Source organism: Lampetra fluviatilis, chromosome 18 (genome assembly GCF_964198595.1).
Source record: "Lampetra fluviatilis chromosome 18, kcLamFluv1.1, whole genome shotgun sequence".
Lineage (NCBI taxonomy): Eukaryota > Metazoa > Chordata > Hyperoartia > Petromyzontiformes > Petromyzontidae > Lampetra > Lampetra fluviatilis.
In genome coordinates this window covers 2349080-2362323 of record NC_136292.1, presented here as the reverse complement: position 1 = coordinate 2362323, position 13244 = coordinate 2349080, and the positions used below count along the sequence as shown (strand labels likewise).

Below are 13244 nucleotides of genomic sequence, written 5' to 3'. Positions count from 1 at the left end.
ACCTTACAGATCCTGTGACTTAATGTGATGCCGAGTCACTCTGTTCGAATTTAGCAGCACCATTCTGAAAAAAAGTTTTCGGGACTCAGTGAGGCTTCCTGGATAAACAAGTGGAATCATCATCATAAATAATACTAAATACAGACCAAAGGCCTCAAGCCTGTTTGGTCAAGGTCTGCATGTGCAGGCCACGGAGAAAATCTAATCAATGAGTACAACCACAATAACTGACCTATAGCGAGCGCCTGATCACATTAGCTAAATGCATGATGCATGAGAAGGGACACAAGGGGGGACAAGAGGCAAAGCTATTCCTGTAAACTCTTGTCAAATCAATTTATCCATTTTCCCGGAGACAAACAGCAGCCAAATTGATTTTGCAAAACAATTACGAGAACCCACGTGGGCCCTCTTGCTCCCCTGATTGAGCAGTTCACGTAACAAATTACAATCGGATACACTAGTGGCAACGTTTCAAAATTGCATTACATTTCCATTTAATAATAATTATTCTCATATTTCCCACAGTGTGTATATATATACTTAATACACTACCTCTGTACTCGACCTCGGAAGTTAAGCAGGCTGTAGCCTGGATAGCTCTTGGATGAGGTGACCACTACCGTGCAGAAAAAATGTGTCGTGGGCAGTGGAGGGCAGTGCAGGAAAATCCACTGATGTTGCTCTTCACCAACCCACCTTCACCAACCCAGGCCGACCGGCATGGTGAAGGATGATCAAGTAGACCTCGTGGCCTAAGGCACAGCGTCCAGCAGCGGATTGCCAAAAAAATTGGGCGTGCATGCACGTAAAAACGTGAATATTTTAACTGCACATCTATAACTGTTGGCAGACCCAGAGGGTTAGTTATCAATTTAGACTCGGCCTTAATGCAAAAATGTAATTGTTTGCCCTTGAGAAATGTCCCTGCATTTACTCTCGCTCTGTAACAGTGATATCGTCCCAGGAGTAGTGCTCAACAGATGACAATTTGTGCGCACGGATGTCAGGGGTTCTGCCTCGATGGGTCTCAGTTAAACAGGGAGTGTTTTATTCATTTACTGCATGGCTGGGATATTGGATATGAGTGTTTTGTATTTGTTTGTGTGTTCTGTATATATATTAATTTATTCTGAATATTTGTAATTACGGGGGCCCCGGTTCCATGCTAATGAAGAAGGATTTCCAAGAAAACATTTCCAGCAGTGGCCAAACGCCACATGGGAAGAGCAGGCAGTTAAGAGGCAGGCTCAGTAGTAAATATTGATTTTGTTGGCCGAAGGTTGGAACCTGTTTACTGTTGGCCATTTGAACAACATAAACTTAAATCCTGAATCCTGACACTGGCTTCAAGAAACAACCTAAAGTAACTCCCCAGATGCACGATGATTCATCGGTCATGAGATCGTTAAGAACACCTCTTAAAATGAATTTCACCGCCGAAAGCTCAATGTGCAATCTCAGAGGCCGATTCCAATCTGATGTATACACAACAACAACATCCCGTGCAAAGAAATGCTTGTGGGCCAAGGGAGTGCTCATTTTTCACATCTACCTCTAAATACGTGACATTCAGGGCATAGAGGCACCATAAGGTAAGGATCATAACCAAAAAACTGTCCATTATCAACATGCAGCCTTACAGGCACCCCCAAGGTTGACAGTTGAAAGTTATTACAATGTTCTCTAAAACCTGCTTTTAAACAACTCATATTTCGTTTAATTCAATAATAAAAGCCACAAAAGCCAATGTCTGGCTCACCAATGGCAAGAAAAAAGTTCCATAACTGTGATAACATTTTAACATTTAAGTGTCGTTTCTATTACAAGCCTTTTAGTTGTCTGGGAGTAAGTACTTGATGTGAGATATCTTTGTGCATGAAAAAAAAAGCCTCTAGTGTCATATTATACACAAATAGCATGGATCTTCTATTCACTGCCTTTTAGCACAGGCGTATATATATCATCTCTGGCAGAAATCTCAGCAGGAGATGAAATAAGACCCACACATTGTGCTCACAGCAACGCTTTTCTGTCACATTAAGTTGGGACCTGAGAAATAATCAGCTGGATAGATTACAGGTCGAAGATTCAACTCTGGGATACACCTGACAATCAGTTGATGAATCGGTTTGTGGAAAAATGTGAAGCCCAGAGGCAATGAGACAATGGGGCCAATGCTTCCACTGAACGGAAAACCGCATCAAGAATTCATTGTACAATTTCATTTTCGTACATTTAGCCTTTTCCTATAGACAACTTGAACGATGTGTCAATATAACATGGACACCTTGCAGAAACCATCTCTCTTTGAATGCGTTAAATAAACATGAATGTAAAAAAAATTTAACATAAGACAGAAATTGTGAAAATGTGAACTTTTTCCATAAAAATTGTCACATTTGAATTTTGGTCTAAATCATAAAATAATTTGTATCCTTAATAGGCTATTAAAACACACTAATAGTGTAGCAATGGTGGTAGATTTTTAGCAATCCCTTTCCCTGAGAGAATTGTGAATAATGACCCATTCATTCTACGTGGTCTATGAGCAACATCAAACATCCCTTAATTAAAGAATACTATGTGACCTCCATTACCACTCTGTGACCTTTCACCATAGGCGAGCCATACCAGTCAACAATGCATGAATAAGCGCCACATTAAAATTGGGCTACAGGAAAACCAGAGGCAAGCATGGCAAAAAGACACAGGTGCATTAAATGCGGTCAAAGGTGAGTGCCATAGCATCAACATCACATCATCGTACAGATGCACTGTACTGAATTACACCAAAAGTAACGTTCGTGCTTGTGAACAGCAAACCAAAGGAAAACACGGACATGTTCTCACTTTTATATAGAGCACCTGATTTATTGTGCTACAACCACAAATGACCATTGCCCAGGGATTACTGTTGTGCCTTTTCCATTTTATTTCAAGCATGCTTGACGTTTTAACGACCGTGCAGTGCTTGTGGTGTTTACCACGTATTTAAACACCTGCACATGGTGTGACAGAAGGCAAGTCATAAATGATCCCTTTGCTTACTTAACCATGCTCTGCAATCGTTACTGTTTATAACCAACACCTGCAGTTATATTATAACAATAATAATCACAAGATCCTTTAGCCAGGAAAGCCTCTCTGAGACTCAGAGCCCTGAATTTGATATGTTGGCCAATGCCATTAGCGAGTGCCTTGCACATGTGAAGGGAAACTTGCATACCAAGAGAAACCCCAAGAATCTACTGCTGTACCGCCATCTAAAGACAACCTTGCCAAGAGGTGGTCACCTTGTCTGCATGCTCTGTCAAAGTGTAATTTAGCAATACGAACGAGACATGACAAACGGTGGGTGATAATAACACATTCTCTGTTTGCACAGCAGCGTGACATGCTTGACACTGATCCCTCATTTGAGTCATTTCTGCAATGCTTGGACGCCTATGTTTGCTCATGCAAAGCTCTGGCTGCCACGCGTAACATTTACAAATGGCCTGCCCTGCCAAATTGTCACAGCACGTGTGTTCGAACCGTGACCATTAATCCCAACCTACATTTCTCCACCACTGAGCCCAAACGGTGAGAGAATTATCTACTACGCACTGTATTGTGGTTCAATATTGAGCCTTCAATCCAGCCTCAAACATTTATCAAAAACCATTTGATTTTTTTTTGTAGTAAAAGGATACACAGAGACCTTCTTTTTCACTTTTTTTTCTTCTTCTCCCGTTGGATTCTAATCTTACCTAACCGCATAATGCCATCTTGACATTTGGAAAATTGCATGACCTTCCCATGCATTATGTCAGAAATGCCAGTGTGGCACAAATGGGTTGCACAGAACTCCATTCCAACGAGAACATGGGATAATTTCCATTGAACATCAATCGCTTCTGCAATAAACAACTCTTTTTAATCTGCTGGGCAATGGGACCGTATTTTATTCCTTGAAATTGCCCGGTCCTGACTTTCTCACCAAATATATTTTGTGGAGCTGCCAAATGACGCTCTCTAAAGACAACGGCATTGATCACAAGTCTGCCGGTTTTGAAGGACCCAAAGGAACACATTTAAAGTGTTATATGTTTGGCTTGTTCTTCGAAATGCTGTCAGTCTGCGGTATTTCAGATGCGAGCTATCGATGGCTGCTTTTTCATCGACATTTTTTGTAAAAAAATCGAATTCAAAGTTGCGCGCATCTCTTTTAATTGATATTGCTGTATCGCGGAAGCCAAAGCAAATGTAAACAGAACCCCACTGTTTTTCCACGTATATATTTTAGTCTTTCAGCCTATTGTCGTTCCAGACCAATATTATTGAGCAGCATTCATCTAAGCCAATAAAATCTGGACTGGTTTTCACATTTTTTGGTCTCATCAGCAGAGTCAAAATAGAATAAAAATATTCTTTCGGTAAAGTCACGTAGATAGAAAGAAAAAAAAATCACGACGTTTCGATATCAACAGACGCAATCATCCTCAGGTGAATTCATTTTTTTCACCTGAGGACGATTGTTTGTGTTGTGATCGAAAAGTCGTGATTTTTTATTAATTATTTATAATTTTTCTATCTACGTGACTTTACCGAAAGACCCAAATAATAGGAATTCCTGCAGTCACGAAAGCTTAAAGTCAAGAATTATATATTTACTGTATTTATACTGGAGGAATCCGATCTGGTCAGAAAGCTTATAGCAGGGAGCTCAAGAAAAAGGACAATTTCTCAAAACGCCACGAAGATAGAAAAGAAATAAATAAATATATATAAAATTATAATAAAAGCAAAAAACCCACGACGTTTCGATCGCAACACAAGCGGTCTTCATCATGTGTCCTCTTTAAGGCAGTGTTATTGACGGACGTGTTGAGTTTTTGTTACTCCTGCCACATAAAAGGTTATTCATTCAGAAACGGTCAGCGGTCACTGTGCACAATCGCATCGTCTTGGCCATCAGTCTCCGACGGTACTCACCCTGCCCCCGACGTTTCCGCTCCTTGAGCTCGTGGTACTCGGGCCTCCTGTTCCGGTTGGGGCTATAGATACCGGAGGGATCTGTACAAATTACAAATACAACAGTCGGTTTAATGTCACTGGGATTGGTTAATCACGTTGATTGCTCTCTCGGCAAAGGGCTCAATTATGTATGATTACATTTGAAGGTAGTGGCAGAGGGTACATTTAGCAATGGGAAGGTTAAACCTCCAGCTATGAGGGACACTAAATATACTATCGGTCAGTTCACCAAGTTTCAGTTAAATAAACTAATTAAGAGACTGAATGGCAAAAATGGTCCAGAGTTTGATTGTATTCAACCAATGCCTCTGATACGATGGAATCCTAGAAGGTCAAGCGCCTCAGTGAATGTCTAAAAATACATTTATTTTTTAAGCCAAGAGGGAGGTCAATAACATGTATACCACTTTGTAGCAAGTCAACAGACAGGCCTCTGCCAAGAGAATGTGGAACTTCCACCACTGGTACGGCATTACTCGTTTGAAGAGAGAGACAATTCAACGTTAAGTTACGTAAAAAAGATTTTGATGAAAAGTAAGTTTCAAATTTTGAGTTAAGAGTTTATTTTATTTGCTACATGGATGATGCCGTTAAGCCAGTTGCCTCCCTATTTTACACGAGAAACCCGTGGTGCCGTGATCACTGCAGCAACGAAAACCAAAGACAAAAAACATCAACGTCGCAAAGAACGAGTTACAGGGTTCTTCAGCAATATTGCATAACTCACAGACGGGGGAGTTTCTGTAGTCAATGTTACATGACGAGCACGAAAAATAAAGTAAGCTGACAATATTCGCCGTGTGATTTATGTGGGGCGCATTTGCGCCTCAAAGTTAACGACACGGAACTCAGTATAATATCACGGAGCCAGGACCAGCCCAGAAAAATCAAGCTTTTAGTTTTGAAGCCCCGACGAAGCACTCAACCACTGATGAAAAAGTTTGATGTGTGTTTAATATAAACAAATGTGCCATTTCTGTAAGTGGGAATTAAACGTGGTGTTCTTTGCGTTTGCTTGAGAATGTCTCTGGCAAGGCTTGGCTAGTTACAAACGGGAAAATATAACCCCCCCCCCCCCCCCATTGTGTTTTTTTTTCCCCATCAATTATTCCGCTCTTTCTTCTGTGCCCTTTCGATCTCCTTCTAAACACTTTCTCTCATCCTCTGTCCCATCTCGCTCTCCCTCGCTTCTGAGATCTCGCCACGGTTATGCCACGGTTATGTCACGATTAGTCTGGGAAACACCGGGTCACTTGCAAGATGTGCACCTCAGTTCTTTACATCTCTTTGTACCGGTGTTTAAAAATGTACATTTACAAAAGGAAATATATAACAATGCTTGTTTACTCAAGAAGCACACCCTACAACTGGAGGTTCAGCATTTGCTTAGCGAGGCTTCACTGTCGTTATAACCCAGTCGTGGTCTCTTTTACGTTTTCTATCTCTACAGAGTAACCCACTTCAACGCATCGCGCGATAGAATGCTGTCTTAACGAAAAGTGAATGTCCCAACGCACACTCCTAAAACCACTCGAGCGCCGAACACTGTGCATTTAATAGTTATTAAAATGGTTTCTGTAAGTGAACACATATCGTTATCTTTTAATTGGATGACAATAGCAAAATGGAATGAAGTAGCTCAAATTTATATGTGAAACTAGCGTGTCCACCCCCACATTTGTTACGTATTTTAAATATAGATAGCGTACAATATCTGTAAAATAATTGTGGCGTATGACGTATATCATGGGTAGGCAAATAATGATTCACAACTGCATACATTCAATCATTCAATTAAAGAATCTGAAATAATTAAAAGTGTCATTTTCATTGCATCATTGGCACTGTTCCTTGCTTTATTTGCCTCATTGATGAACTTTCATTATCTTACTTACTCTAAATTTAACATGGGCAAATTATTTGCGTACGATTGCATACATTTTCATTAATCTAAACTCTACCGGACAACTCGATGCGGGTACTGCGAGCGTAAGAATCAATTCTAGATTTGAAGCTTTCGTGACTGCAAGGATTCATATTCTAAGGTTTTCGGTAAAGTCATGTAGGTAAAAAATTAAAATTAATAAAAGTAAAATAAAAATAAAATAAAAATCACGATGTTTCTGAGGCAACACAAGCTTCCGTCTTCAGGTGGAACCGTCACAGCACGATAGCTGTATCACTTGATTGCTGTATCACTTGATAGCTGTATTATTTGATACAGCTATCGTGCTGTGACGGTTCCACCTGAAGACGGAAGCTTGTGTTGCCTCCGAAACGTCGTGATTTTTTTTATTAATTTAAATTGAAATATTTTACCTACGTGACTTTACCGAAAACCTTAGAATACGTAAGAATCAATTTTAATCGATAAATCAATGCTTCATTTCAGGGCCCAGTTTCTCCTCAGGACCACCACCACTGTGGACTTGCTCATTCTCCTTCATCGTCTGGATCTTCCCTCCCACCAGTCACCGACAATGCGCGGGGCTTGAGTCAAGTCACACATCCATGTTCCGCCTGGTACGAGCGAGAGTGTCCGAGCCAAGACATGTCCCGACAAGAAAGAACGCCACGAAAAAGCATTTTCCAGATATCTTAGTGCGGCGTGTACGACGGGGTTTGTGATGAGGCAGATAGAGATGGCAACGGTAGCTCTGTATCCGCCCTGACAGATGTACATCCAGTTATTGATTTGGCAGTAAGCCACATCCTTAATTATGCACCACCGCCACTTAGGAGCCAGCCGCTTCCCTCTTGACATCAATGGAATTGAGCGCGGCGAGCATTGAAGTTAGTCAGACAGACAGAGGTTTGCCTTGTCCCGCAAATGACTGCTATCAACAACCCACTGAGCTTAAAAGGTATTTTAAAATCAGAAAGGTTAACGTCTGATCAGAAAAAAAAGATCCTTTCATGTATCATGAATTAATTTAAACTGCTTTGGAAGGCCAAGATAATTAATGAGGTCCTATTCAGCACAGTCTGAACAAAAAATAATGATTAATGTTTGAACTGCTAATACACTCTCAAGAGCCAGGATTGTGGTTATATTTTTAAAAAGTTGGCTTTATCGAGCCTGTGTACACTGCTGTGCAAACTGTAGGTAATTAATGAGTCATTTGTTAATTTAATTCAAACCTAAAAATCGATTCTTGCATCGAATTGTGCATATAGAAATTAATCGCTTGAAATGTATGCCAACCATATGCAAATACTACATAAATTTGCAAAGATTTGTAAATGGTAGGTTTGTAAGAATGCGTTAATTCATCTGTTAAAATCGATTAGAAACTAATCAATTTAGAATTAACTCACCGCTGTTATATTCTGGCATATATCAAAGAGTTCAGGGGATAAATGCCAATGTCGAGGTCTGTTAGCTACAAGAGGTCTATAAATGTGTCGTAACCCTCCACCACCCGACACGGTCAATCAGTAAAAAAGTGTCACGTTGACAAAAGACAAATAGTTCACTGCTTTAGCCCACCGGTGTGTTGAAGCGTGAAACCACAACATTTACAATTTGAGTACGACTTATATACACATACTAGCAGAAGTACCCGGCGTTGCCCGGGTGAAAAATATATTTCTTAATAACCTTACATATATACACAGATGGGCTGCTACCCCTGCCCCCCCCCCCCCAGCCACGATCTCCTCGGCCGCTGTGCAGTAATATGTACGGCCTATAGTGTGGTGGGGTGTCGAGGCCTAGTACCGTGCAGAGCCTCCGGCCTCGCCTAAATTGCCCACCCGGCTGAGGCTGGGTACTGGGGCCGTTACCCCCCCCCCCGCGCTACAATAATACTGTTTAATCGCTATAATTTTATTATCTACCGACCCTATAATAGTAATTGCACACATTGGGGTGGGGGGGGAGTGAAGAGGATGTGAAACTTTGATGAATTTACCTCAGAGTCGCGTGTTAATGCGTGCGCATATTTTTAACGGGAATTAAAAATGGCGTCCACCCCGCAGCGAATGCGTCGCTACCCGTTGCCAGGGGCAACCGCCGTGGAAAACCAAACGGACCAATCGTGTCTCGCAAATCCCTCACATTTCGTCCAATGAAACTGCGTATGGTCCGGCGACACACAGACACACACACAGACAGACAGACAGATTTGCGATTTTATATATATAGATGTATTTAAAATCCCACGACACTCCGTTTGGTGGCCAGATTCATATATCAGTGTGTACAGCCTCACAGTGAAACGTCGTACTCAAAGAAAATTGTAAATGTTGTGGTTTCACGCTTCAACACACCGGTGGGCTAAAGCAGTGAACTATTTGTCTTTTGTCAACGTGACACTTTTTTACTGATTGGCCGTGTCGGGTGGTGGAGGGTTACGACACATTTATAAATAACGCGATCTAAACCCAAAAACGGTGATTATGAATATTGGTCGCGAAAGCCTACGTGTTAAACTACAAGAGGTCTGTTAGCCAAGAGAGGGCTTCAGGAGAGATCTGATGTAGTTTTGCGATTCCTCCTCCGTTTGAAGGAGCGCAGACGGAAGTGGTTTACTATCAGGTCCATAGTTTGGGTTGCATGGCCACAGTTGCACTACTGTGGCCGTGTCTCTAAGGAGATGTGCGCATCGGCCTGTTGATGTTCCAATGCCGTGATGGTCACACTATTGGTGTCCTCGAGGAATATCAGAGCCAGGAGGTGTTTATTCTGGACCTCTGCGTTGTTCCATTCTCTTCGACAGCGCTCTTCTCTGGATCTGGGAGAGATTCTAGGACAGTGACAGCATCAGTGCGATCACAGAAGGGAAATCGGGACTTTCGTTAGCGGTGAGGTACATTGCAGAGGTCTCGATTGATGGGTACGCTGTCGTTGGTCAGAAAACGTGTATACTCCCTTGCAGTTTGCAAGTCTCCGCTGATATTTGGTGGCCCAATGATCACCAGGACAAGGAGCCAGAGAATTGGTGTCGGGTTCATTGTTCTGGTTGTGATGCGCATCACATTATTTATTGCGCATCTAAAAGTTTCGTGTGAGATTTCCAGGACCAGGCTGGAGCGCCGTACTCTGCCACTGAGTAGACTGGACAGACGTCTGCTGTGCACTGGGCTACCACTGAAGGACACATCAAGGGTGGCATCTGCTGCATGATTATTCAGGTGGAAAGTGCTTGCGGTGGATTTAGAGACATTTGGTTGGAGTCTCCAGTGACGCAAATATGCTTCCAGTTACATGAAATCAGCTCTTCGCGTAAAGGTTTGTGCCCTGTACAGCAAGGACTATGTCATCTGCACATATGAACTTGCCTGATGATGTACACAGCAGGTCACATATATATATATATATCTACGTTACATTGTAACGAGTAACAAGCCTTGGGAGGCCATTGTTCACAATTTTCTTGCGGCTGTGTTCACCAGCGAGGTGTTCAACCTGAGTGTACAGTTGCCGAGGATCGTGTCGATGAGGTATACAGGAGAATGGCATCTGATGATGTTGGCCATCTTCAGCAGTAGCCCATGATGCCAAACAGTATGAGAGGCAGCAGAGAGATCAACCATTGCTGTGCCGGTTTTCTGTTGATGTTGGAAACGAGCTTCTATGGAGGGTGGTGAAGGCAATGATGTGTTCGCAGCAGCAGCTACAGGCAGTTCGAAATCTGGATTGTTCGGGAGGCAGTTGAGGATCGATCATGGGGGAATGTCTGGGAAGCATGGAGGGATATTGGCCTGTAGCTGGAAGGTGATTATCATGGCTTTCAGGGTTTCAGAATGGCAATGACTTTGGTTTGATACAATGGTTATGGGATTTTACCTGCCTTGTGTATGATGGTGAAGAGGTTTTGAAAGCCATTTTTTGCACGTGTTCCCAAGTTCTTTAGGAACTCAGGAGACACAGGTCATCATATCACAGTGCCTTGTTGGATGTTGTGGTCCTGAGAGGGCCACGTCAGCGATGGTGGACAGTCTCATTAATTATGTTGCTTGCGGTAGTTGGCTCAAGGTGATGGCGAGTTGTTTCTGGACAGCTAGTTTGGTGAGCTAATCCATCAGTTCCTTTGAGTAGGACAGCATCATTCTAACTCAGCCCCAAGTACTGTACTGAAGAAGCTTGACTCAATGTATCACTCGGCCTTAAGATTTGCATTGAACTGCCCATATAGGACTCACCACTGTGATCTCTACATTGGGTCAAACTTAACATCTCTGAATGTTCGACGGCTTGTGCACCAGATCTTATTTATTCATGATGTACTTGCAAAAAAATCCGCAGATTACCTGCTGGATCTCATCTCTGTTTCAAAGAACAAATTTGACCTAAGGTCTACACTCATTTACCAGCTTAACATTCCCTATTGCCGTACATATACTGGAGGAAGGGCCTTTGCTATTGATGCCCCCAGGGTCTGGAATGCTGTTGCCAATAAATTTAAACTTGAGTCACTACCTATGAGATCTTCACTCAAAATTGCTCTAGAGGAGTTGTACACCCATAGCTGCCAGTGCTATTCAGTGGCCTAAAATAAAATGTTTCGCTCCGGATGATCGCAGCAAAGTATGACCTGTGTTTTGATTTAGTGTGCTGATCTTAAAGGTGCATTGACAAATTATAATACTCCTATTCATGCTCCTGCTGTTGTGGAGTGGCTCATGCAGCCAGCTATGGCTGCAAGGTTTTGGTAGTACATGTTTATGCCATTTATTGTGAAAATTCCGTCACAGTTCCTACGATTGCTTTTTCATTGCTTTCATGGCTTTATTTTGGTGATTTCAAAAAGTGTATTGGTTTAGCCATGTTTGTTTGTTGTAGTACAGAGTTAAAATGATGGCCTTAATCTAAGTTGTCTTATGGTTGTTGTTGTTGTTGTTTGACTTGCATCCCACTGGGATTTTTGCACACAGCGTTGGTGTACAGTGTTTTTTTCTGCAATATTTTGCTGTCTTTTCTTGGATTTTCTGTTTGCACTTAGTCACATATTCACTTTAAGATGTTTTCTTGTTCATGTTTTTGTTTTTTGTTTGTTGCGGTTGCACCCAATTCAAGAGCCGAATGGCTCACAGGGCTATACCTAATAAATGAACTTGAACTTGAACTAACTGCATATATTACATAATGTGTAACTGTGTGGTATGCAATAAGCATGTATATGTTGGACGTGTATAGATTTTGCATGCAGATGTATTTAATCCAAATAGAAACAAAAATCAATAGTAAACAATTTAGTTTGGCTCACTGCTCATTTTCTTTAACCTTTCAGATCTCACCACTCCATTTTAAGGAAACAAGAATTGCCATTAGGAATACCCATTTGCACTCCTATAGAACAATTACTTGACAAGCGAAATGGGCAATTATTGGTTCACTGCTATTAAAGGCAATGGGTCCAATTTCAATTTATGGCCATACCGATGTCAAAATGATGGATGGCAATACACTTTAACCTCACATTCACATTTGCATCCCCTTTATATTTAGAAAACTGGTTAAAATGTATTCTTAAAAATGTAACATCACAAATGCGGTAGAACATTTGTATGCACTCAGCAGTCGACAGCGGTTATTCAGATAATGTTTAGTCACTTTAAAATGTGGACACCAAGTGAGATCAAAGGCCCGATGCGCATGTCTGCAGGAAAGTTCTTGCGATTCGATGGACAAAATCCACACGTTATCCCCAGTGCCAATTCCTATCATCCCCTATAAATATACAGTTAAGAACTCTTCATTCTCTCGTCTGCCACTTACTCGTTGCTTCCCTTCCATTTACAAGCTACCGATACCGCCCCCCGGTTCTTCTCCAGGCTGAATGAATTAGAGATGTTGCTGCCTCAACCGACACGCATTACGGGACGATTCACCGCCTGCGCAGGGGTCACTAGTGGTGGAGACGGCTTGCGCACGTTGTGTTTTTCCACCGATCAATCTGCCCAACTCGTGTTTTGTTTTTATTTGGTTTGGCGTTCATCATTTATTTATTGCTCCCTTAAGCGTTTTTCGGGTTGGACTGTGTGTCCTACTGGACACCTATAAACCTACTGGACATCTGTGAAAGATAGCTTCTTAGCTCATCGGATTCTTCCAAGTCTAAATACAAATTCTGATTCGGTGTCGTTCGTCATGATGTCCGACATTTCACATCGCGCGCTGAAAGTTTCTTTAGGAACTGGAAAAGCTCTAAAACGTCGGACATCTTGGGGAACAACGTGCAGGGGAGCTGTAAAGCACAACTGCAAAAAACCTAGGACAG

At 41.9% G+C, this 13244-nt stretch overlaps 1 protein-coding gene across 1 annotated transcript in view; it reads right to left on the bottom strand.

Annotated features, from left to right (window-relative positions):
* LOC144937082 (uncharacterized) overlaps positions 1 to 13244 on the bottom strand; it is an 84038-nt gene that overhangs the window by 21675 nt on the left and 49119 nt on the right. Inside the window, exon 12 of the mRNA XM_078864332.1 lies at positions 4978 to 5058. Coding sequence (XP_078720458.1) covers positions 4978 to 5058 — 81 coding nt within the window. The remainder of the gene's footprint in view (positions 1 to 4977; positions 5059 to 13244) is intronic.